The 24,647-nt window shown below is 46.2% G+C and overlaps 1 protein-coding gene across 4 annotated transcripts; it reads left to right on the top strand.

Moving 5' to 3' along the window:
* The first annotated feature begins 920 nt into the window (after positions 1 to 920).
* Positions 921 to 24,382, top strand: USO1 (USO1 vesicle transport factor). Of its 4 annotated transcripts, none has more exons than XM_058837162.1 (25): positions 921 to 1,054; positions 1,249 to 1,335; positions 1,456 to 1,520; positions 4,641 to 4,720; positions 7,851 to 7,951; positions 8,851 to 8,953; positions 9,102 to 9,157; positions 9,362 to 9,482; positions 10,758 to 10,936; positions 11,345 to 11,485; positions 12,253 to 12,341; positions 12,885 to 13,039; positions 13,266 to 13,471; positions 14,252 to 14,272; positions 15,939 to 16,049; positions 16,702 to 16,820; positions 17,029 to 17,210; positions 17,998 to 18,119; positions 19,051 to 19,189; positions 19,934 to 20,097; positions 20,588 to 20,677; positions 21,425 to 21,511; positions 22,785 to 22,883; positions 23,342 to 23,557; positions 23,937 to 24,382. In XM_058837162.1, exons 1-25 carry the CDS (start codon positions 989 to 991, stop codon positions 24,012 to 24,014), a joined length of 2,877 nt encoding a protein of 958 aa, XP_058693145.1. In that variant the 5' UTR covers positions 921 to 988; the 3' UTR covers positions 24,015 to 24,382. The 4 variants fall into 4 exon arrangements, with proteins under 4 accessions (XP_058693145.1, XP_058693144.1, XP_058693147.1 ...); XM_058837161.1 differs by having other exon boundaries at positions 13,260 to 13,471; XM_058837164.1 differs by lacking the exon at positions 14,252 to 14,272.
* The last annotated feature ends 265 nt before the right edge of the window (positions 24,383 to 24,647 follow it).

Genomic DNA, 24,647 nt, shown 5'->3' with positions numbered 1-24,647 from the left:
AGAGTCAGGGATGCACAGCCCAGGTATGCACGGCTGTGCTCAGCCAGGCTGGAGCGAAGCTGGGGCTGAGTGGTGGCTGCAGGCTGGAGTTGCCCTCCTGTACACCAAGAAACTGCTGACAGGGCTATGGTTGCTATAACCACCTCTTTATTTGGTGACCAAACCTGACTGAAGGGTTCTTTGCTGCCCAGCAAGGTAGAAACCCTCTTGGCCGCGTGCTGGGTGGTTTATCTCATTCTTTAGTTGATAAGGAAAGTGAAATCCACAAAGCTCTTGATTTAAATTGTCAGGTGAGGGGAGCTAAATGAACTAGCTTTTGGAACTGATGGTCTTAGCACTTTCTGTGCCCATTTGCTGCGGTTACAATCAAAATTGCTTTAACTGGATACGTCGAATAAGCCAAGCACTGCCAAAGCCTACCGGTAAGCATCAGAAAGACAGCATCAGGCTGCTGTATGGGTACAGTGCCTGAAGGGTTTGAAGTTCTGCTTCTTGGCTGTTGCTCCTCAGGAGGAATCCAGAATATGTTGCAGTACCATCCGGTGGGGGCATTCAGCATCGGAAAGTAATTTAAGTACTTCGTGGTGCTCTTCTCTTGGGCTTGAACCGTCAGTCGTACCTAGGTAAGCTTCCGGCTCTCTCTGAGTAGACTCGGTTTCAAAAGCGTCTGGATATTTTCTACTTGTAGTGAAGCTATCCACTTGCTGTTTTTCACTGCCGGTGAATGCGGTTTCTGAATTCCGAGCTGAGCGTTTGCCTAGGGATTGTTGTGGATGCACAGACCCCGAGCCGCGGGGGGAGCCGTGTTTCGGGGCTGTGGCGAGCCGTTCTGCCAGCTGTCCCCATTCCCAGCTGCTCGGGGCCGGGCGGGATTCCCGGGCGGGATTCCCGGAGCTCCGCCCGCAGCCCCGGCGGTGCCACGTGGCGGCGCAGGCGCGGCGGCCGCTTCCGCGGGGGGAGCGGCAGCGCCGGCCCGGCCCGAGCCGCCATGAACTTCTTGAGGGGCGTCATGGGCGGCCCCAGCGCCGGCCCGCAGCCCTCGGGAGCGGACACGGTGAGCGGGGGACGCGGCCGGGCTGCGACGGGGCCGGGGAGCCGGGAGGGCCCCGGCTGCGGCCGCCGTGTCGCCGGCGGCTGCGGCGCTGCCCGTGGCAGGCCCGGGTGGTGGCCGGTCCGGGGAAGGAGCAGCTCTCCCCTGCCGGGCCTTACCTTAGCGGCTCACCCCGTGTGTTGTGCGTACCCTTCCAGATCCAGAAGCTGTGTGACCGAGTGGCTTCGTCCACGTTACTGGATGACCGGAGGGATGCTGTCCGTGCTCTCAAGTCCTTATCCAAGGTAAGTAGCCGACTTCCCGGGCGGCGGCGTGGATTTCAAGTAGCTCTGTCAGGTACTGTGAAAAGGGCTTTGTTGGGTGTTTGGGCTCGACCATTAACTACTTATCTCATCTCCAAACAGAAGTACCGGTTGGAGGTCGGCATACAAGCCATGGAGCACCTGATCCACGTTCTCCAGACAGACCGGTAAGTATCCTGCAGCTGCTCTGGGCTGCTGGCCTGAGCCTTCTCTGCTGCTGACACAGCAGGCAGAGCCTGTACTGTGCCCTGGACTGACAAAGCTGGGAGGGCAGGGTTTCTGGCAACTCCTCTGCCACCTTGGCTTTCTCTGCTGGTTCATGTCCTCAGAGCCTATTCGAAGGTAAAAAGAACAGGATTGCAGGAACCAGGATGAGGGAGAGAAAGACAAGCTTTAGGGTCAAGGTGCTGCCAAAGCATGTCTTAATGCTTCTTGGGGACATCTTTCCACTGCTGTAGAAAGGTGAGTCCAAAGAGATGACAGAGACAGAGATAAAAGAAGAACAATGCAGTCAGCAGGTGTGTTTTTTTGCTTGTGTGTGTTAGGAGCCAAGTTGGGTTAAACAGGGGAGCAGGACTCAGGCTGCTGCCAGGACAGACAGCACGAGTCTGAGTGCTCTGTGTGGACTAGAACGCAATACTTATGCAATCCAGTGTTTGGAATATCTTGGTTATCCATCCTTGCCATCACTGCTCTTCCTGACAGTGCCCACACGTACTGTGGAACCTGTTTGCAGTCCTTGGGTTTAGATACTCAGTGTTTAGGTAGGCAAATGTGTGAGGATAGGCTCTCTGTGCAGATGTGAACGTCAGGCTGGTAAATTTATCTGTGACAGTCTGAGAGCTGTGGAATACCTGGCTGTGTATCCAGCACAAGGAGGAGCGTGTCCTTTGATGCCAGAACCGAGGAGGATTAGGAAAGCTGCAGTTCAGTGTCGGGAAGGAGGCCTCCTGCTCCAGTTATGGATGTAGGACATGAAACTCTTCTGTGCTCAACCCAAGGCTGCTGACTGAGGCTTTTCCTGCCTGGCCAGTCCCACCAGCTGGGAAGGTGCTGTGAGGCTGCTGTCTAGGCAAGTCCATGTTATTTCTATTCTGTGGGCTGGGTAGTTAAATTTGAATGTCTGACCTGTGCAAACAGTGAAAGGGAAGGTTATAGGAGTAACTGTCATGGATGTGAAGGGGAAGCCCTTTATAAAACTGGGTTAAGGAGCCTACTTTCATCCACTTATCTGCTCCGAGGGCAGATTTGAACTTTGAGAAGGGAGGCGGGGCTCTGCTGATCCAGTTGAGAAGGCAACCTGAACCCTTTAGGGCAGGGACCTGAGGCTTTTCAGTGCTTTTTGGGTTTCAGCTAATCCTTTGGAATTTGTACGTGCTGGGGTTCTGCATAAATATCTTGTGTGACTCAGGCTGCAGTTGAAAAAAAAACAATAATAAATAGACAGGGGTTTTTTGGGTTTTTAGCTGAAGAGGTGCTGGCTTTGATGAGATGTTCCTAGAGTCATTTGCTGTTGCATATTTGGTGGGCCAGCACATCAGCTGTGCTGGGTGCTGTGCCTTCTTGGAGAGAGTTGTAGTGTCTGTGTGTGATCAGTGTAGGTGGTACCTGTTGGAGTTGGTGTTGCTGTTGGGTGTCAGTGATGGTAGAGGTGAGGTTTTGTGGACTCTTTCAATGGAAATCAAAACCAGTTGAACTGATTAATTGGCAGATAAAGGGGTCACACACTCAGCTGTCCCCAAAGCCTGGTGTGATGGGTATATTGACATGGGATGCTGATTTTTTGGTGTGCAGTGAGGTGGCTTCTGCTGGATTGTTGCCTTGCATAAAGACAGCCTCTAATGGATGCCTGAGAAGTTTTGTTTCTTGACTGATTTTTACTATGGAGTAAAAGCTGGACAGCTTCAGCATGAACAGACTAATCACTGAGATGTGGGATGTGCTGAACAGCAGATGGTGGCAAGGCACTGAACAGCAGAGGTGAGATGCTGCTGTCCTCATTTGATCATGTCTTGTCTTTCAACCAGAGAAACAAGGCCTGCTTTACATCATGTGTACATTAAATGTGCTTATTCTTTTGGAGCTGCTGTAGTTTCCCTAACAAGGGATGTTTAAAAACCCACCAAGCTGCAACCTTGCTTTTCAAGTTTCCAAGAAAGAATTTCTTTTTAGATGGGGTTCTGTTTCATTTCTGTGAAAAGGAAAGCGTAGACTTTGTGTGTTGGAGAGCTAAAATGACAGTCAAGGGAAAGCATAAGCAGGCTGGAGATGTGATCATACATGCTAGATGAGACTGCTTCCATGGACTGAGAGGTTGTTCAGGCCTCTGCTCTGAACCGGCCTAGCAGCCTCATGAAATGCAAATTTATCTTTGGTGTGGAGGCCTTACTTGGAATGCCTTGGAGATCAGTGAGAGTAAATACTTAGAAGCTGGAGTGAGAGATTTTTTTTGATAGTCTTGTTTTCCAGTGCTTGATAGAGTCATGTAAATTCTGTGAGGTTTGTCCATCTGCACTTCAACACAACTTTGTGGTTTTAGCTTTTATTTTCCCTTTTATTTTTTTTTTAAGAGAGACAAAGCAAGCAGCAGAAATGGTTGTATTCTGCCCCATCAGCTCCTGTGCTGTGTGTTGATTGTAGCACAGGGTTTACAGGTGGTTCAGCCTTGGTAATGCAGCATAGACAGGTCTTTCCTGAGAGAAGAGCCTGGGTGTGAGCAGGTGAACTAATGCTTTGGGCTTCCCTGCAGCTTCCTGGGGATGGGAGTTCAAAACCTTGCAATAATTAGCTTTAGTGGGTTTGGTGACACGGAGGCTGCCTGTTTGTGAGAATCCAGAGCTGCTGCTGCTGCGTTCCCTTGGAGCGCCCAGGTTTGGCTCTGGGTCTGTCTGCCAGTGTAGCTGGGAGGGTCCCACCTGGGAAATGCTGAAGTTTGTCTGCTGCTTCACTGGGTGGTCTTGTGGCAAGTCTGAGGCATTCCTTGGAATCTCTGCTGGTGTAGGAGCAGGTTGGAGGGAGTGACTCAGAAAATTCAAGGCACACCTACAATGAGGAGTCCTGTGGTCATCTGGTTTCACCAGACTTCCTGAGGCTCACCTGAGGGAATGGAACTGGGAGGAGCTTGACTCTGTTCAGGGGGCAGATAGCTCATGGTTATGTGGTGCTGCAATAAATCTGTGCTTCTTACTTGGCCTAGTGCTGCAAAGGGAGCTGCCTGGGCAGAAGAGCAATGTTGTAAGAGTAGTTGGAAATAAGTCATTAAAGAAAAGTGGTTCTTTCATTTGCAGTTCAGATTCTGAAATAATTGGCTATGCTTTGGACACACTCTACAATGTTATATCGAATGACCTGGAAGAGGAGGAGCAAGGTAAGCACTTGGTAGTAATAGTTGTATTAACTGTGGCATTGCTTTCTTTGGTGCTTTGTTCAAGTTATCAGATGTCATACTGTGATTTACTAATGCTTACCTAGACCTGCTTTGTTGCTGTGTCTAGCTCTTAGGATAATGCTCAAGTGTGCAGCTTGCATTAAAGTAACACTGGATCTCTTGCTTATTAATTTGAGAAAACTTTGTTCTCTGAACAGGAGCCAGGTTGGGATGGGGTAACTTTTTTTCTAGTTTGTAAATCAAGAATCAAGTCCTTCTCTGCTGTTGGGAAAGGACAGTTCTGGCTGTGGTTGTCAAATGAGACATTACTATCTCATGATGTAAAAAAGGTGGTTGAGATGTGAAATCTCAGGTACCTGTGAGAAGGTGCCACATATAAGTGTGAAAACCTTTTTCAACCCTGCTGTGGCAGTGGAGAAGGATTTAGAAAGATTCTACTTGTCTTTGTGCAGCTGGGCTGTGAAAATCCATGCTGCTCCTACCTGATGAAGCTTTGAAGGCCATTAAACTGATCTCCAAGGCCAATGAATGTTTTTCTAAACCGTGTTTCAAATTGTGCTTGCCTTTCTTTTCCGTGTTTTTCCAGTTCCCCATGTTGATTAAAAAGGTTTGGAACAAGTTTCATAGTGCTGGTGAATTCATGTGTGTGGTAGAGGCCTTAATTATGGACTGGACAAAAGCATTGGCAAGTTTTTCCTAAGAGCAAAGAATTTTCTAGCTGGAGTTGTGTGTGAGAGGTGACCAGGGTTGTAAGGGTAACGGGGTGTTTCAGTTTGACCCCATCCATAAGAACTTGCCACAGGAGTCCAGCTGCTGTAGGAAGCTGGGATGGCTGCTTTGGAAACCTGAGCTTATGCTGTAATTGGTTGTGCTGTGTGGAAAGCTGTTCAGTTGGTAAACCTGTCTCTTGTTTCTTTTTATTTTATCTGCACTGACAGATGACTCTGAAGGTAAAAGAACCTTTCCTTATTTAAGTATGGTGCTTTGCTTTAGCCCTAGTTGCTGTTCCTGCCGGGAACGCTTGCTGCCGTTTGTTTAAAAAGGACACTGCAGGAACTTGCCCTGGAGCTCAGGGAAGGCATTTTGCCTTCTGCTCTACCCTCACTCTTTGGAGCTCATGTGTGTTTCCAATTTGGCTTCTCCTGTGACTTGGCATGTTGAATGCCAGCACACCCCAGAGACTGCAGGAATGGTCAGTTCTGGATGAGGATGTCAAAGGCGTGCAGCCCCACAGTGGTGGGATTTGAAGGGAGCGCAGTTTGTGAACAGTTCCTGTTTGCAAGAAGCCCTGCAGCTGGCCAGCAGTGCATGAGCTGCACGTGAGCATTCTCCACAGTGTCTCTTTTAAACAATGCATGTTAAAATGCAGTATTGGCTCCTACCTTAGGTTACCACTAATGCTTTGCATGTTCTCTTTTTGAAACTGGTATTATTTTTTAAAACTAAATTCTAGTTGGCAGTGCTGCTTGGTAGTGAATTGGTAAGAGCTGATCTTTCTAGATGGAAGCTGCTGGTGTGATTTGAGATGGACCTGCGAATGTGTGGGTTTAAGGAACAATTACTGGTTGGTTAAGGAACAGTTAAGGCTGTAAGTGGAAAATAGTTTCCCTTTTCCCTTTGGTTTTTTATTAAACGTGGCAAAAGAAATACTTGAGAAAATGTCATTTGGCCCTTTCATGGAAGAAGACTGAGCTGGAGTAAGAAAAACCAGCTGCAGGCTGTGCAAGCTGTGTGTGCTGCTCAGGTTTTGCCTTAGCACCTGCAGCTTGTGCAAGGGCAATGCTTGGCATTGGGAGTTCAAACACTATTTGCAGCTGAGGGTGGGGCAAGATAGTCAGTCCCAGCTCATAGAAAAGTCCAAGTGAAGTATTTTGACTTCATTTTGGGAGTAAAATGCTGAGGTTTCCTGGGCTGTCTCTCGTTGGCCTGTAGCCACACGATGTGTTACCCACATGTGATTGATTCCCAGCTGAGCTGCCTCTTATTTTACAGCAGCAAGTGCAGCAGCTGAACTTGTGTGGAGTTTTTAATCTTCATTTCTGTAAATAAATGTATGTCAGTTCAGCAATGGCCCAGACTTCTTGACAAGACCCTGAGCTTCAGGGAGGCCACACTAGGACTGAGGTCCTGCTAGGTGCTATGTGCCTGGGCTAGAGCTGGTTTTGCACATTGTCTTCCTTCTAACATTTTTTGTAATAAACAGTAGTTTGTGCAGCTGGAAATTTAGGGCAGAGTGTTTTTTGGAGGAGAAAACCCAAAGACTTTTGGATTTGGTCAGAAAACCACTTACTTTACTGTTTATTTTCTCTTTATTTCTATTAAAACAAACACTTTCCTTTTGAAATAGAACTGCTCTTGCTCAGTTTTTCAGCTGACATTGCTTAATTATGTCAACCACTAGTACCTACACGCCACTGTTTTGTGGAACAGTTATGTAAATTGTCACTCAGCCTAGAAAAATAGCACTGGTGCTGGGATGTTGCTTGCATGGGGTTTGGGCATTTTTTGGGTTACTTTGGTATTTGTTTTTTGTTCATGCAACAGGGATACATGAAATTTAAGACTATTAATGTGCTAGCCCAATTCTGTGTAACTGTAGAGTGGAGAATGGAATGGCACTCAATTCTGGCATATTTGAAATCAATTCAGATTCCAAGACTGACAGGTTTTGATGCTTATCTGTGTGACTCTTCTTTCCCTTTCCTGATGTTAAGGTCTTCTTCTATTTCTAAACCTAATAGAATAATTAAGATATTTGGGGCAATTGGCTTTAGATGATTTATATTCCCTACACTTCAAGGCTCTTGGTGTGAAATGTACCTTGCTTTTGCCCATCACTGTAGGGTACTCATGAGGGGCTGCCCTCTTAGATTAGTGGGGCTATATGGGGATGTAACTGCTGAGATTCAAAAGTTACTTGTAGAATAATGTAGGGTTTTTGTTTTGTGAAAAGCTTGTTTTGGTGTTTGTTTTGAAAATAATTGCATTAACATTTGTAACAGTGACTCAATCTTACGGTCACCCATGGCCTTATTTCATTAAGAATAAAAATCACAGCTGCTGAAGTTGTTCCAGTTGTGTGGTAATATGTTGTTTTTCGCTGTTACAGAAGAAAACTCATCAAAACAAGTTGATGATCTGGGGAGTCAGTTCACAGAGATTTTCATTAAGCAGCAAGAAAATGTCACTCTGCTGTTGACCCTGGTGGAGGTGAGTAAGTGTGTCCTGTGTAGGCTGCTGAGGGATGGGTGGTGCTTGCCCTCATGGAGAGAGCCATGCTTTTGTCCTAGTGGAGCTGGTGTCAGGGGTGAGGTGTGCCAGGATCCAGTGAAGGTGGGGCTGGGGGTGAGTCAGGACTGACCTGGATGAACACCATTGGTGCAGCTTTTAAAGCAGGGGAACATGGAAGAGAATCACAGAACCATTTAGGTTGGAAAATGCCTCCAGGATCATAAAGTGCAGCTGTTAACCCAGCACCACCATGTTCACCATGCACGTTTCCTGAACCCTTCCAGGGATGACTCCCCCGCTGCCCTGGGCAGCCTTTTGAATGCCCAGCCACCTTTTGAATGAAGAAATTTCCGGGGATAGCTGATCTAAACGTGCCCTGGTACACCTTGTGGCTATTTTCTCTCATCCTGTTGTTTGAGAAAAGGGCTTAGTTACTTAATTGGAAACAATAAAAATGATTGCTTCCCCGACAGCAGTGGTTGTCACTTGTGCAAGGATTACTTTTCACATGATCATAAAATCATCATGAGACAGTTCTGTCTGAGATGCAGTTCAAGTGGAAAGGATGACTGCTTTCCAGTAGCATGTTATTTAACTCATTTTCCAATGGCTTTGTCCTCATGGATTGCCTTTTTACTTTGAGCTGTTAAAATTTTGTTCCCAACCTAAGAATATGACTGTGCTTGGGAGAGAGAACAACACAATACTCAGTTCTTTTTTCCTTTCCTTTCTGGTCCAACTTTGGTAGAGAACACGATATTCTGCTTTTCTCATATGGCTCCCATGTCATGCTTTGAGCACTGTTAAGGAACTGTCAGTGTACCTGAGTTAAATACTGAGGAGTTGGCTACTTAACATGCCCCTTTCCATCCTTACAGGAATTTGATTTCCATGTTCGTTGGCCTGGAGTGAAGCTACTGACATCTCTCTTAAAGCAGCAAGGGCCTCAAGTGCAGCAGATCATTCTGGTCAGCCCCATGGGTGAGTGCTTCAATCCTCACTGATACACTTGGCTCAGCAGACATGGCCGAGGCCTAGAGGAGCCTCGAGCAAGATGCTTTAAAGGCCTCCAGCTTGAAAAAGCTGCACCTTTTCTTGTTGGTTTATTTTTTTGTGCTGTTTCTTGCAGGTGTTTCCCGCCTCATGGATTTGCTAGCGGACTCCAGGGAGGTGATCCGCAATGATGTGAGTCCAGAGGTTCTGTACTCTGTGTCGGGATCCTGCTGTCCCTGGGGGGTGTGGGTGTGCTGAGTGGCAGTGACAGTGCCTGTGATCCTGGCTGAGGATTATGCTGCTGGTTCAGCATCCTCCCAAGAGCTGTTACTTGTGAAAAACAATGGAATTCTATTAAAACCCGGCTTTGGTTTCTTTTCTCCTCCACCTGTCAAGGGAGTCCTGTTGTTACAGCAATTGACCAAAAGTAATGCAGCCATACAGAAGATTGTGGCCTTTGAAAATGCCTTTGAGAGACTTCTGGATATCATAACAGAGGAAGGAAACAGCGATGGAGGTACAGTGGAGTCTAAGACTTAACCTTGTGCTTCTGCAACTCTGAGCTGATGTTTCCAGGCTTGTCTCAGTGGGTGGTTGGTGCCTCGTCAGTGGGTAAAGGGGGCACAGTTCATAGACTGGTTGTAACAAAATAAGCAAAACCAGATTGACCAGGTAGCCGTGTTTTAGTGTCTTTTGAAAAATTGGTGTACTTAGTTAAAACATGAGGTCACTCCTCTGAGCCTGTGTGCATGAGTTGAGTGTGTTCTTGCTTGACCTAGGCCTGTGCATGTGTCTCCTTGGAATGGCAGTGTCAGATGGGTGTGCTGCATTTGTCACTTACCGAGTGAAGCATCTGCATTCCTCCCACAAGATCCTTGGATGCTTGGAGTGGCTGGAAGTAACAGCTTGCTGGCTCCCTTCAGCTGCACCAACAGCTTGAGTTTTCTGGTCAGCTTCTTGACAAGTCAGTCACCTGTTGGGAGGGGAAAAGAGTTTTTAAAGGAGCAAAAAACAATGCAGCACTTGAGGGCTTGGTTTTTTTACTAGCAGTATGTGGTGGGTTTACTACAGTCTATTTCAGCAGCATAACAGGTTGCTGTTGCATGATCTTTCTGTGGGCTGCAGGAGCAGCTACTGCTTCTCTCCTAGCTATATAATTCCAGGTATGTTGGCATGGAAATATTCAGCAAACCTTTGATTTAAAGCTGCTGTTTTTAGGCAGTCAGTATTTTTAGGAGACTTGTTACGTAAATTCCCATGTGCTAAGACTTCTCTGCTTTCCCCCGTGCTCCTTATCTGTTCCTCTGATAGGAGGAGCCTTTATCCGAGTGGAATTCGAAAACTAAGAAGTAGCTTTGAAATAAATTGAAGATGGTGGCCAGTCATTGTAGAGAAGGAATATGTGAGCCAGGAAGTGCTGCTGCCTTGGAATCAGGATGCACTTCAGGAGGAACTTCATTGAGTGCGTTTGATAGGGACAGTGCAGTCTGATTCTGGAACAGGTGAACTTGGGGACACAAAGTGTCGCTGAGGTTTTGGTGGCAGCTTTTCCCATTTACCCACTTATATATGTTTGAGCTGTACATGCTTTGGAAATTTGCTTTGGACTTGTGGAAGGAAAACAGCGCTGGTTTCACAAGGTTCCTAGTTATTGATCCACGCCTAATGTGTGTTAAGAATAAAGAGCTCAGAAATGTGCTCTGTTCCATCTAGAACATCCTCAGTGTATGGAGGAGCTCATTTGTCCCCATGTGGGTATTGGGATTCACCATGTGCTGCTTTGTCTCATCAGGCATTGTGGTGGAAGACTGTCTCCTCCTGTTGCAGAACCTGTTGAAGAATAATAATTCCAATCAGAATTTCTTCAAGGAAGGTTCTTACATTCAGCGTATGAAGCCTTGGTTTGAAGTTGGAGATGACAACTGTGGGTGGTCTGCACAGAAAGTGACTAACCTTCACCTGATGCTGCAGGTAAGATGCCATTACAGCTCCTAGCTATGGGTGCCAGCCCTCGTGCAGTGGCAAGTGTCACGTCACAACTTGGGCTCACAGTTTGGTACGAGTGCTCATGAGCTGTGCTGCTTTCAGCACAAACCCTGCCAGAGGTGAATCTGTGATAGCTGGCAGATTGCCTAACTTGCTGTCACCTGAGATGTAACAGGTTTAAACTACAAACATATTTAGGGGTGTTCTGTGTAAAGAATGCTCTGGTACAGAACTGCAGGTGAAGCAGCAGTCTGTGGCGATGAGATAAGCGTTCTGTGCATTGTCTCCATTTTAAGAAGCAGTTGTGCTTTACAGTGAAACAGTGAACGAGTTGGGTTTTGTGTTGGGAAGGTGCCTGGCTCTGTTCACACAGCAATGTCTCCTTCTCTGTAGCTGGTGCGGGTGCTGGTGTCCCCCACCAACCCTCCTGGTGCCACCAGCAGTTGTCAGAAGGCCATGTTCCACTGTGGGCTCCTGCAGCAGCTCTGCACCATCCTCATGGCCACCGGGGTTCCTGCTGATATCCTCACAGAAGTAAGAAGGGCGGTGGATGGAGGGGTGGGAGTGACCCAGTGGGTGATAGCCAGGCAGTGTGCAGGGATAACCAGCTGAAACAGCCAGTTCAGGTGCCAGAGATGTCAGCATCCTGTGTGGGCAGCATAAATGGAGCAGTCATTTCCATGGGTGTATTTCTGGTCTTCTGCAACCCCAAGGAACTGACATTTGCCTATTTTGTTCCTTTAGATTTCAGCATATCCCAGTGCAGCTGAATTGATGAATGACTTTTCCTGGTTTAGGGGTGGGTTTATTGCTGTTTTTATTTTTGGGGAGAGTCTACAAGTATTCTAATTTGATAGGCTTGTAGTGATGAGGGATTTTAGCCTTTAGAAAGCTCTGCCGGCAAGATAGGATGAGAGATTTTTCCCTTGATAAAATCATGTGCTTGGATTGAGTATGGACTCCTCTATTCCAGTTGTTAATTTCTTAAAAGGTTTCACCTTTTCATTTTGTAGAAATGTCCAGCTTAGCTGTTATAGGAAGACTGATCTGGCATCCGAAATGAAGCTGGAGGTGGCTGAGCTTTGTGTCCCTTAACCTGCGCTCAGCATCTTTCACAGCTGTTAAATGCCTTGATTTTTTCATGCACACTGGTTTTACTTAAGTCTCTGAGCTGAGACTGTGTATCTGCTTTTCAGTAGTGACCTGTCAGGGTAAACTGGAAGAGTTTTAAAAGATCTAGGTGGCAGACCATGGCTCAGATTTAAACATGGATTTAACTTTGTTCTCTACCCTTTCCCTAGACCATTAATACCGTATCGGAGGTCATCCGAGGATGCCAGACAAATCAAGACTACTTTGCCTCTGTAAATGCACCTTCTAATCCACCAAGGTAGGGGAAGATAATAATGTACTAACTCTGTTTGGTGATGAGGTATTGGTTTGGGCAATCCAAAGGACTTTTAAGTTCCACACTTGGGATTATGGTGTGGAGTAACAGATGGAAGTTGATTCGTGTGGGGTGTGTTGGATCCAGCATTAAGGTGTCAGGTGTGTTTGCAATGAGATGAGGCCTAGAACTGGTGTTCTGTGGCACCTGAGAAACAAACGAGCAATGCCTGAGAAATTCTTCAGTTGGGATGAGCTGTTGCTGCTGTCAGGCAGACGACAGTCCCAAGAAGATTTAGAGGCAATGCAGATGGATAATCAATTTCTTGTTCTGTGTATAAATAACTGAAAAACTTTGAAGCTTTGAACACCTTGGGTTTTAATGCCCTTGCTTGAAAACGTAATGGATGCAGTGGTAGGCCACGGTGTTTTTCCTTACCTGTGGAATACATCCATATTGCATGTACCTGCAGGTGTTTGCATTCGCTGTTTAGTTCTCAATTTTTCCTTGCTTTAAGCTCTCTGCTTTTCCTTGCTTTCCCACCAGGCCTGCAATCGTAGTGCTGCTCATGTCCATGGTAAACGAGAGGCAGCCCTTTGTGCTACGCTGTGCTGTTCTCTACTGCTTCCAGTGCTTTCTGTACAAGAACCAAAAAGGACAAGGAGAAATTGTCTCGACGCTGCTGCCATCCACTATTGACGGTAGGCCAAGCCACCATCTCTGCAGTGAGTTGTGAACTAGCACCCGTTCACTGCACCACCTGGTGTCTCGTGAAAAACAATTTACCTGCTGTTCTGTGGCTGCTCCGGGCAGGGCCATTTGGCTAAAACCTCATCAGTCTGGGTTTTTTTGGTTTAGCTGTGTTAAATGTTTTGCCAGTTCAGTGGCTTGCTTTAATCTCCCTGTTGGCCGCTCTGGTAGCTACAGGTAACTCAGTGTCGGCGGGTCAGCTGCTGTGCGGGGGTCTCTTCTCCACCGACTCTCTGTCCAACTGGTGCGCTGCCGTGGCCCTGGCCCACGCCCTGCAGGAAAATGCCACTCTCAAGGAACAGCTGCTGCGGGTCCAGCTGGCCACCAGCATCGGCAACCCGCCCGTGTCGCTGCTGCAGCAGTGCACCAACATCCTCTCGCAGGTACGGCATCGCCGCCGCCTCGCCCGGGGACGCAGGGGTGGCTGCAGGAGGAGGAGGAGCATTCTCTTCTGCAGGCTGGTTTTTAAGCTTTGTTTGAAGCTCCTTCGAGGGGAGGAGAATAGCAGCAAATCTTGGCTTTCCATCAGGATTGCTGCTTGAGGCTGCCTGTTCTCAGTTGGCCCCAAAGCATCCAGGCCTTCAACTTGATTTCAAGGACAAGGCTGACTGGCAGAGTCACCACTCACATTGGGCTTTTTCCCTGGAGAAGTGCCTGCTTGGTATTTAACCTGAACCTTCCAACTGGAAACATCATGAAAAAACCAGGCTGTCATGTGCTGACAGCTGGCTTTGCTATGTGAAGATAAAACTTCATTGAGCTTGTTCAACATGTTAAGATGTGGCTTGGCCAGTGTCAAGTGAGTGAAGTTCACGTCGTGGCCCATGCCTCCTTGTGTGACATCAACCTGTGTGAGAAGTGTTCAGAGAAAAAGCCAATGTGCTAGTAGGGAGTTGGTAACTCTGCTGGCAATTAGACTTTGCTGCAAGTGAAAATAATGGCTGGAATTTTTAATTTGTTGCTATGACTTTTCTCCTGCTTTAGCTAAAAATAGCCAGTATTCATTTTTATCCTATTCCTGGCATTTTGTGTAAGGTATATTTGAGTCAGTGAAAATGCTTGCTATTCTTCAGCACTACATGACAAAAGGGACTCAGATATGGGGGGATGTTTCTGAAATGTTCCACTTGAAGCTTCTCTAGTAATACGTGTGTAACTTGCAGGGTGATAAGATCGACAGACGGGTATGTATTTTTTGGCACAGCTTGTGCATTTTCCTGCCAAAAGCAGGCCTTTCCCTCTTGTCTGGGGTCTGCTGGGGAGGATTTCTTTAACTGCTTTTTGATGTGTTTCCACTTACAGCTTTGTGTTGCAGTGGTTTGGGTTTTCCCTGGCATAACAAACTCTTGGTGCCTCCAGGGGAATCTCTGGGGGTGCTCCCCAAAACTGTGGGATACGTATCTTGGGCAGCACGGGTGCTTTCTCTCTTGGGGGGCAGACTAATGGACCATCTGTTCACTTCATAGGTGGGATTTCTTGGGAGGAAGACATAAACTGTTAGAAATAGTGTTTTCTAAAAGCTGTAGCAAACAGCTGGTACCATCAGAGTGGGGATATGCTGCTGATGTCCTGACTGCTAGAGGAAAAACTGTTCAGCCTGCCTTCCTGCCTGATTGTGAATAGTAGGCATCTCATTATGAGCAGGTGACCCCTGAAGAGTTATTTGATTTCCAGGCTGTTACCTAAAACACATCTGAGTTGGTTAGTGGTGGCAGAAAACCAAGTATTTCTGCTGTGGAGCTGTCTTGTGTTTTACCCAGTTGATCACAGCTCAGGACTGTTTCCAGCTCTGAGCAGTGGAACAGCAGCCATGGGGAGCTGTCATCTGTCAGAGTAGGTGTTATCATGGTATGTCTAGAAAATAGCTGGTTTCTAGAGAGGATGTTTTGGGCTTTGTGGCAATCCTCAGGCAGGACACATCAATCTGACCTCTGAACAGCATTGAGAATAATGTGCTTGGCAGCTGCTCCCAATATATGGCTGTGCTGAAGTGTTGGGCTGCAGCAGCAGGAGTAGCTCCGTGTTTCTCAGGGGGGAAAGCCACTGGTGCCAAGGCTGGAGAAGGCTGCCTATGGCCATGTGCTGTAGGGCCACTGCCATTACAGGGGTTATTGCCAGTGTGTGTGGGCTGGCAAATCCTGCTGGGACAATTAGAGCCAGTGTGTGTAAATGGGGAGGGAGCTCTGACCTTGGTTGCCATCTGAATGCTGACTGTTGGAAGAGATGGGTGCTTGTCCTAGCTCAGCTGGGCCCAAATACCTGCAGCAGAGACACAATTGCTAAGAGTCCACTTGGAGATGAAAAGGAATTTTGTCTAACCAAAATAAAATGCTGCAGTTAGCATTTGCCTTACTGACTTAATGTGTGTATTGTCTAGACCAAAGACCACTACAGGATTATTGTTATGTAACTCAGAAAATACTACTAGGAACACCTGGCAGTTTTAAGTCAGCAGGGTAGGTCTTGGTGACACATCTGTTCCAGGAAATCCTTACATGACTAAATGCACACCTTGTTCCTTCTTTTTAAGGGGTTTTGTGTGTTCCTTCATGTCACCCTTGTATTAAAAATGCAGAACTAACACATGATGATTTGCATTGAGTAATATTTCACACCTGCATTGCTTGCTGGTTTGCTCTGAGAACAATTGAACATGAATGGTTTGATCCTTGTTTTATCTGAGCATTACAGCTGTTCAGTATAACTAACGAACGGCTGTTTGGAAAGACATAACTTGTATTTTATAAAAGGATAGGGTGGAAGTAGGTGAGTTCTGATCCAATACAGCTTGGGTTTGTTTTTTAGTCCTCTCTGTGGAAAGGTAATGATGGGGGTGTTTATTCTTCACAGGGCAGCAAAGTACAGACCAGGGTTGGACTACTGATGCTGCTGTGTACTTGGCTGAGCAACTGCTCCATTGCTGTCACCCACTTCCTTCACAATCCAGCCAATGTGCCTTTTGTATCCTTGACCTGCTTGTGGAGCCCCTTGCTTGGACACCCCTTGGGTTGTTTGTGTTCAGGTTGAATGTCTGCCTAGGTCGGTTTATGGGCGTTCTGCACAGCACAAACTGCGCTGGCCCACGAGACATCGGCCTTTTGTTGCCAGTGCTCTGCCTACACTCACCTGTGTGTCAGGTGCACGTGCCAAAGCAGTGTGGAAAACTGTCTGTCTGCCAAGTCAGCTTGTAGTGCAACACAAGCCTGCTGGTATTTTTAGTGTCACTTGAACTTAGACTCAGGAGGCAAGAAGAATGCTTTGTGCTTAATTTCTGCGCTTGTTTTTCAGGAAAAAGCTAGTCAAGGACATGAGCACATAAAGCTCAACTGGCATCCTTATCTACAGTGCAGGTGTGCTTTGGAACAAGTAAATCTCTCAGGTTTACTGTTAACAACACAAGCTACTGAGAAATTTATGGGAAGCCACTGATCACCCAAGTCCTTCAAAATAGGAGTTAACTTTGCAAGGCTTTTGTCAGCTCTTTTGTCTTACTTTCTAACTAAGCATGGGTTTGTGTGCAATTAAAAGGGAATGTATACAGGGAGAAGTGTTACATGTGTTGTGATTATGAAATATCTCCAGTCAATAAATATCTCCTTATCAAGAGTTGTAGCTCACAGGGCAGATAGCTGAAAACCTTGGAGAAGAGGAGCAGCTGGTCCAAGGCCTGTGTGCACTTTTGCTTGGCATTTCCATCTACTACAATGATAATTCCCTTGAGAATTACAGGAAGTAAGTATGATAGAGAAATCAAAGCCTCTTGAAGCACCATCTACCTTTCACAGAACTTTTCCCTGCAGTCCTGTTAAATGGGGCAGTAGAGGGATTAACACTTGAGATGGATATTAACAGCTGTATCTGCAGAACCCACCTCGACAGAATGACGGGTTCTCTTCTTGTCCAGTTGCTGCACTATCATTGATTTGTCTCTTCCTTGTAGAGAGAAGCTGAAGCAGCTGATTGAGAAGAGGATTGGCAGGGAGAACTTCATTGAGAAGCTTGGCTTCATTAGCAAACATGAACTTTATTCCAGAGCTGCTCAGAAACCACAGCCTAGTTTCTCTAGCCCAGACCACATGATGTTTGACCATGAATTTACAAAGCTGGTAAAGGAATTGGAAGGTGAGATGTTACTCATTTCTCTAGTTCTTGTCATAAACTGATGGATGAGCTACCAAACATGTTGTGTTACTCATGGACGTATTGTAAATTGTACTTTAAGTGTTAAGTAAAAATACTCTAGCTGGATTACCTGATCCTCTTAGGTGAAATGGTTATCAGTACATTCTGTGAGTTATCACAGTGGCCAAGAGGTGTTTACCTGCACTCACAGGCAAACTCAAGAATTGAGCACATATAGTGATCATAGAAGCTTCATTTGCTGAAGTACATAATGCAGATATTTGCTGTTTCAAATTGATAAATGAAAAAAGGTGAATGCTGACATTCTTGGCCTGTTAGGAAATGGACACTTGCTTTAGTCTGTGCTTCACAGATTGTCATCAATCTAACATCTGACCATCAATGTTTATGAATATTGCTCTTAACTTAAATCACTCTAGAGAAAGAAAAAACTAAAGATTTACCCAAGCAGTTTCATCTCCGTGTTGCTCTTGCAGTCCTAAGTCTTTCACTTGCTTGTAAAATGATTTGGGCTGTAGTGGAGCCACAGTGCAAGTAGAACACATCTTTTTATAGCAAGTACTCAAAGCACCCATTTATTGTCTGAAACAGAGAAAAGCAGTGAATGTTCAAACTGCAGTAAGGTCACCATTTCTGTTAAGCCTTTGTGACAATTCCTTTTTTAATGTGCAGGTTGAGTTTGTAATGTGATGAACTCAAGCTGTGAGACTGTTTTGAGGACAGAGATGTGAACTGGGCTCTAGTTGACAGAAATTGTTCTTGACAGGTGTCATAAGTAAAGCAATTTACAAGTCCAGTGAGGAAGATAAAAAGGAAGAGGAGGTCAAGAAGACATTGGAACAGCATGACAACATTGTGACTCACTACAAAAAAGTCATCAGAGAGCAGGTAAGAGGCAGCTGGACCACACAAGTGCCTCCCAAAGCTGTCAGTTTTGTCTTTTGGAGCCACTGCGGGGCACTTCCATCCCCCTTGCTCCAAAACAAGTAACCAGGAATCTAGCAATGCAGAAATGCTTCTAACAACACCCATGTCAAGGAACAGCTGAAATGTCAGTGTTTGGAACACTGGTTAAGGTATTTTTCTTTTTTTCCCCTTGGACTACATGCCCTCACCTGTGTTGGAGTCTATAATTTCAAAAGAGGAGCCCTTCAGAGATACACTTCTTAGCTCTGTGCTCTGGCTTTGATGGCAGATGAAATGGGGCTGAATGAACACTTGGTTTGCTGGTGAAGTTTGGCTATACCTGCTGGGATTGGACTCTCAAAACCTTTCTCCAGGGGTAGATAACTTGTTTGGTTGCTGCAGCTTAGGTGGAGAAGTAGAGCAATAAAGCTAATTAATTTAAACTGTGAATGGGAAACTGAGGCAGGTATTTTGTGTTCTGAAATCAAAGCATGATGGGGTACAGGAGACATTAGGGATGCTTTGGAACCACCAGAGGCTTTACTGAACACGTGGTGTCTGTAGCTACCATGATTTCTTTCAAGACTCCTGAAGTATTAGAATAAACAAATGCAGGCTGTAGTATGCTAGATGAAAATTACCATCAGCAAATTTCCCTCCTTTCCCTTTCCCCTCCTGTTGTTGGTGTGACAGGCTGCTGCTGTCTCTCCCAGGTGTTTTTCCTAGGCACAGCCAGCGAGGTTTGCAGGGGGCTTTGCTGCTCATCTGTCCCAGGTTAGCACTGAGCAGTGGAGCTCAGGTTTTGCTGCTTTTCTTTGCCCTCCTGACAGAATTGTATTCAATAGTTGCTGCTAATGCTACTTACATGACTACTGTCTGTACATAACATGCTGCCTTTTTTTTTCTTTCACAGGACCAGGAGCTTGAAGAACTGAAACAACGAATCAACACTTTAACATCTCAAAATGAACAGCTCCAGGCTACAGTCACACAGCAAGTGTCTCAGATCCAACAGCATAAGGACCAATATAATCTCCTGAAAGTACAGCTAGGTAGGCTTTGTGAGTGACAATATCAAATCATCTGGCTTGTGCAAAGATGTAGTGATGTCTGGCAAGCTGCAGCAGAGCTCCAGCAGGCACAGCCCTGTTGGGTGTAAGAGCTCACACTTGCCATGGGAACTGTTGGGAGAGGCTGCCTCTGCCTTGGGTCGAGTCAGTGCAAAGCAGTTGCTGCCTGTCCAGGGTCAGAACATGACCAGAGGGGCCCTGGAGTGGGCTGAAGTTTGGGTCTGGAATGCAAGTGTGAGCTGGGGAAGATGGTATGGCAGATGTGCAAGATGAAACCTGTTACTGTCACTAGAGAAGTTGCTAATTCAGTGTGTAAATCAGGTGGTATGTTCTCCTAATCCCAAGGTCAAAATGCCTGATAATGTGTACATTACATGATTAAAAATACCCAGACTGCCTTCCTGATTACTCATGATGAACAACATGTAAGGAATCGGTTACCTTGAGGATTTGTCCATGCCCTTATTTTGGATGAATGGAATGGCTGAAGCAGCAGGCAGCATACACACCTGAAGGAATGGCAAATGAGAGCTCATCACTGTTTATTCTGTTTTATATGTAGAGAGTTCTTAAGTACTGTGCTTAGCTCATTTAGTTATCATGAGACGGGCTTGTTTTGCTTTGTGGGGCAGGAGTGGGATGGGTAGCAAGTCCTTGGATTGGTGTGCTGGAAACTAAGTTATAGAAGTGCTTGTTTGACCTTGGTTGTAACCTCTTGCTGTTTAGGAAAGGACACCCAGCATCATAATTCCCATGGTGACACATTTCAGATCAATGGCATTCAGACAGAAGAAGTGAGCAAATTGAAAGAGGAATTGGAAGAGTGGAAAAATAAGCATGAGCTGCTGCAAGGGCAATTAAAGGAAAAGGATTCTGTGATAGAAAAATTGGTAAGTGCTGTCTCGGCAGAACTTGATCCAGCTGCCAGTTCCTGCTTTCAAGTGTAACTTGCCTTAAGCTGTGCATGTCCTCACTGTGGTGACATCCAAGCCATCCTGCCTGAGTGCATGCTGGAAATTGGGAATGGTGGGAGATGGCTTGAGCAGAGCCTGCTCTGCCTCGTGCTGTTGCCAAGAAGAATCTGTAGAATCAGTGGGTTTTAGCTTGTTTTCAGAGCCTGGGGTAAAGTGGTAGAGATGTGCTGGGAGCTTAGTGCCTGGTCACAGGGCAGGGTGGTAGGTGCTGTGTTTGTTTGGTGATCGGTCCTTGCACACCCACCTCAGAACACAACCAGCTGCTCTCCCCAGAGAGCTTTGCTTTGTGTTGCTGAGCCTGCTTGCAGCTTCTCTCCTGGCAATCTGATAATGCAAGGGTTTTTTTGAACATGACTGTATTTAGAATTTTAATCCTAAAGCTGATGTTTACCTGGTTCTCTTACAGAATTCTTCCCAGTTGGAAACAGGAACTACAGAGCAGTCTTCACAGACAAACAAATTTGGTGGCTTGGAGCACAATAATGAGCTACAGAAGGTGAACTTGTGGTATTTCAGCAGAGCTGGGGTGAACAGGGGTAGCTTGGGGTGGGAAGGGAGCTTTACTCTTCAGGGAGGAGCATTGATTCCTCAGTGTTGCTGTTTGTTATCAGGTATCTTTGTGATGATAGTCCTAATCTTGGAACATTGAGGTTATGTGTATAAAAATCAATCTGCTGTTTTCACTAAGCAGGTTTGAGCCAGCAGAAGACACTTGAACTGGCTTGCAAAATGTGTTTATCCAGTACAAGATGTATGTTTAGATGTTGACATGAAGGTGTCCAGGTATTAAATGTACAGCACAGAATAAATAACTGGAGATTCAGTTCTTCTAAGGTAGCTGTTGCTCAAAAAAACCACCTGGCAGAGTTCTCTGTTTGGAGAACGAATGGTGCCTGGATTAATAGGTCACCCTGGGTTTCTGCACCAGGAGGGCAGAGCATAGAGGACACTGATGGGGGTGCAAGCGCTGTGAAACACCTCTATAAAAGTGACTGAGGCTCAGGCAGGTGCCTTGGTGGGGCACTGCACAGAGAAGGGTTTGTAAGAGCAGGGTGGACAGCACTGCATGTTGCTGCCTTGTTGTTTAAGCCAGAGCTGTTGTGGTTTTACTGAGAGGCAGCTCTCCTGTTACATCTGCTAGTTTGAAGCAGTTAGTCTGGGAGCATTTAACCTCAGGGAAAATGTCATGTCAATATGTTCTTCTATCAAATTAACTGAAAAGCTTTGTCTCTGTTTCCCAAAGGAGTTAGAAATGCTCAGGAGTCAGATACAACTGCAGTCTGCAGAAATCTCTAAACTTCAGATGGAGAATCAAAAGCTACAAGTAATGGTACTGGTGAATAACTTGTTTGTTTTCTATGGGAACTAAATCTTCAAGACTTGCCTTCCTGCTGCTGCCTGTGGCTACTTTCCTAAACCAAGCTCATTTTGAGTGCACACATCAGCAAGTGATTCCAACAGGGTTTCAAACTAAGTAATGAGTTACTTGGACAAATCCTTTGTGAGCACAGAGGGGACTGTGGGTCCAGTTAGTTCTCTCTGATGGCCCTTGGTATTTTAGACAAATTATGCACTATTGCTCCAAGCTTATGCTCTAATTCAAGTAAATACCCTTTGTGAGACACAGCTGTGTGATATCATAGACATGAGAGATCTTTATTCTTCCAAGCAATTGAGGGTACTATTTTCTAAATTGATATATAGTTGAAGGGCCAGTGATAGTGGCATCTGTGCAGGCCTCCAAATGCTGCAGAGGGTTTCTTGGCTGTCTACTGAACTGATGAGGCAGTAAAGCCTTATGGCTAAATAAATGTGACTGTCTTCCAAACCAATAAACAGCTTTAGGAAGGGAATGTAGGGCTACAGAACCTGAACAAGCTGTCTCCAAGTGTGGCAGAGCTAACAAGAGATGCTGCAGGGTTAGGGGCCCCCAGCCCTGTGCTCGTGCACACAGAGGCAGGCCCAGCTGCTCCGAGGGAAGATGCCATTGCACAGGTGCTGGCCACGTGTGCTTGTGATGGTGCCTTTGGAGGCAGAGGTGTGTCCCCATGTCCCTCCAGCTGTCAGGCCACCTCACACCCATCCTGCCTCCTGCTGCCTCCCTTGCTTGGAGGACTGGCTTAAGTGTGCTCTGAGTGGAGAGGCGTCGGTCTCAAGTTTGTGCCATGTGGCAGTTGTAGCTGACAGGCAGCTGCCACATTTTGGAAATAACTTTGTGTAGGGCTGAGATGAAGCTGTTGCTATTTTTAGTAATCTTACCCAGAGAACTGGATCTTTAATCTAATAAAAAGACTTGTGCGGTGCTTCAGAAGTATCAGAGCAAGGGTGAATGCCTGTAATAGGGTCTGCCTAGAAAAAAACCCACAAGTCATTCAAGTGCAGCTGCTGTGGAATGAAGGTTTCACTTGGTGCTCTTCTTGGTGTGTTCAGTCTGGGAGCTGAGGAAGCCCGGATGTGTTTGCTGCTGCCTGGCAGCATGGGGTCTGTGTAATCACCATGGCTATGCTGTGTAAAGGGAAGATGCTTTTACAGAACTGACTGTGTCATGTCTCAGCTTGCTGTGTCAGTATGTGCAGCACTGAGAGGGAATTCCTTGTCCACAGAATGCAGCTGCAGATCCTGCGTTAGGAGACAGCGGCACAACAGCAGCAACGAGCTCAGAACTGGAGGCACGACTGGAGCAAGAAATCAAAGAACTGAAGGTGGGTAGTGGGTGAGCACCAAACCAAGCCATTGGATCCTCTGCCTTCAATTAGGAGGATTCTGCAGTAGCCAGGGCTGCTGGGAGTGGTTTGTTTCCTCAGCAGCCTTAGTGTTTGGGGCTCTGGAGGGGAGGCTGAGTGTCTCCTTCATTTCTCACTTGGGAAAGGAAAACTTGTGTGTTTAAGGAGTTGGTAAGGACAGTCCAGGGTGTAGCTTTACTTTGACACAGCCAGTCCAGTTGGACTGGGTGGAAGGTAACCACTGTTAATATTGTTCCTGCCTTATCCAGTGGTTTGTAATAGATTGTGGAAGGATGTATAAGTGTGTGTGGGACCACGGCTACAGGAACCAACCAGCTGGAGCTGCTACAGTGTTTAGGAAGTGTTTGAAGGATACAGGGCTTCAGCTTTACCTGTGCTTGTGTTGTGATTTGATGTGGGATTTTCCCTGTTGCCAGAGTGAAGTCAAAGCCCTTTCTGAGGAGAAGGAAGCACTAAAGCAGCACCTGGACTCATCCAGTAGCACGGTTGCTATATTGCAAGATGAGAAAAGTAAACTGCAGCGAGAAGTTGCAGAATCCAAGAAAGAACAGGATGATCTCCTGGTGCTTTTGGCTGATCAGGATCAGAAAATATCTGCACTCAAGATCAAACTGAAGGACCTCGGTGTACCGGTAAGGGAAGGAACGGACCGGTGATTTCTTTGGTCTGAGACAGGTCTGGGTATGGCAATACTTGATGCAAGAAGTCTGGAGAGGCCCCTTTCTATAAGCAGAGGCAAGTTAAATCTATCAGTTACCTTTTCAATGCCTGGCAGCCATCCAAGGAAGGTGACCAGTGCCTGTTGTCCCCAGTGGTCAGCTATCTTCAGCAGAGAAGTAAAGAACCATGGCCATGGCAAGATGACTGTTACATTTAATAAGGATTCATTGATGTGGCACAGTTGTTTCAGGTTATCTTTCAGTGCTTATTTGCACTCAGAATTTGTCTTGCCTTCTAAAGGTTGGATCAGAATAAGGGATATTACTGCTCACAACAGATCTTGTATTTCAGGTTGAAGATGAAGATGATACTGAATCTGGAGATCAAGGGGATGAAGATGAGGATGGGGATGAAGAGGAACAAGACTAGACAGCTGTTGTGTGTTACCATGAAAACTAGATTGCATTGTTTTTGGGGGAAAATCTATTACTGGTGTACAAAGGAAAACATCTGCTTGTGGGAAGCAGATGGGGAAATGACAACCATGGGCCTAGTTAAAAGTTACTCAAGTGTTGGAAAATCCTTTGTACTAGGTAAAGCAAACAAAAATCACCGTTTCAGTTCTACATGAATATCCCAGGTTGTACTTGTTTAGAAGTTGCTTCAGACACTGTTTAAAGCAGGGAATGACAATGTTGCTGCCTTGGTTCATTGTCATTGACAGTTCTGTTCATTTGTCTACGGTTTTAACTTCCTTGAGCTCTTAACATAATTAAATACAAAAGTATTTGGTTTAACATCTGTCACATGGAGTCATTGCCCCTGCCTTCAGCATGGAGCTTCAGTGTAGTTTGTGGCTTCCTCTTGAGAGCGGTGGGAGGGAGGCAGAAGGGTTCTGGGGGTGCCAGGGGCCCTGCACACAGATGTGTGTGCCTGGACACTGCCCAGGCTGCTCTCAGAACCTCCTGGAACCACAGTGCTCTGCTACTGCCATGGGAGAGTTGTCATGGAAAGCTGTGCAGGAAACGTAGCCTTGAGGTGAAGAATTGCTGTGGAAAACAA

This window comes from Poecile atricapillus, chromosome 4 (genome assembly GCF_030490865.1).
Source record: "Poecile atricapillus isolate bPoeAtr1 chromosome 4, bPoeAtr1.hap1, whole genome shotgun sequence".
Classification (NCBI taxonomy): Eukaryota; Metazoa; Chordata; class Aves; order Passeriformes; family Paridae; genus Poecile; species Poecile atricapillus.
This window is presented reverse-complemented; position numbering and strand designations above follow the sequence as displayed.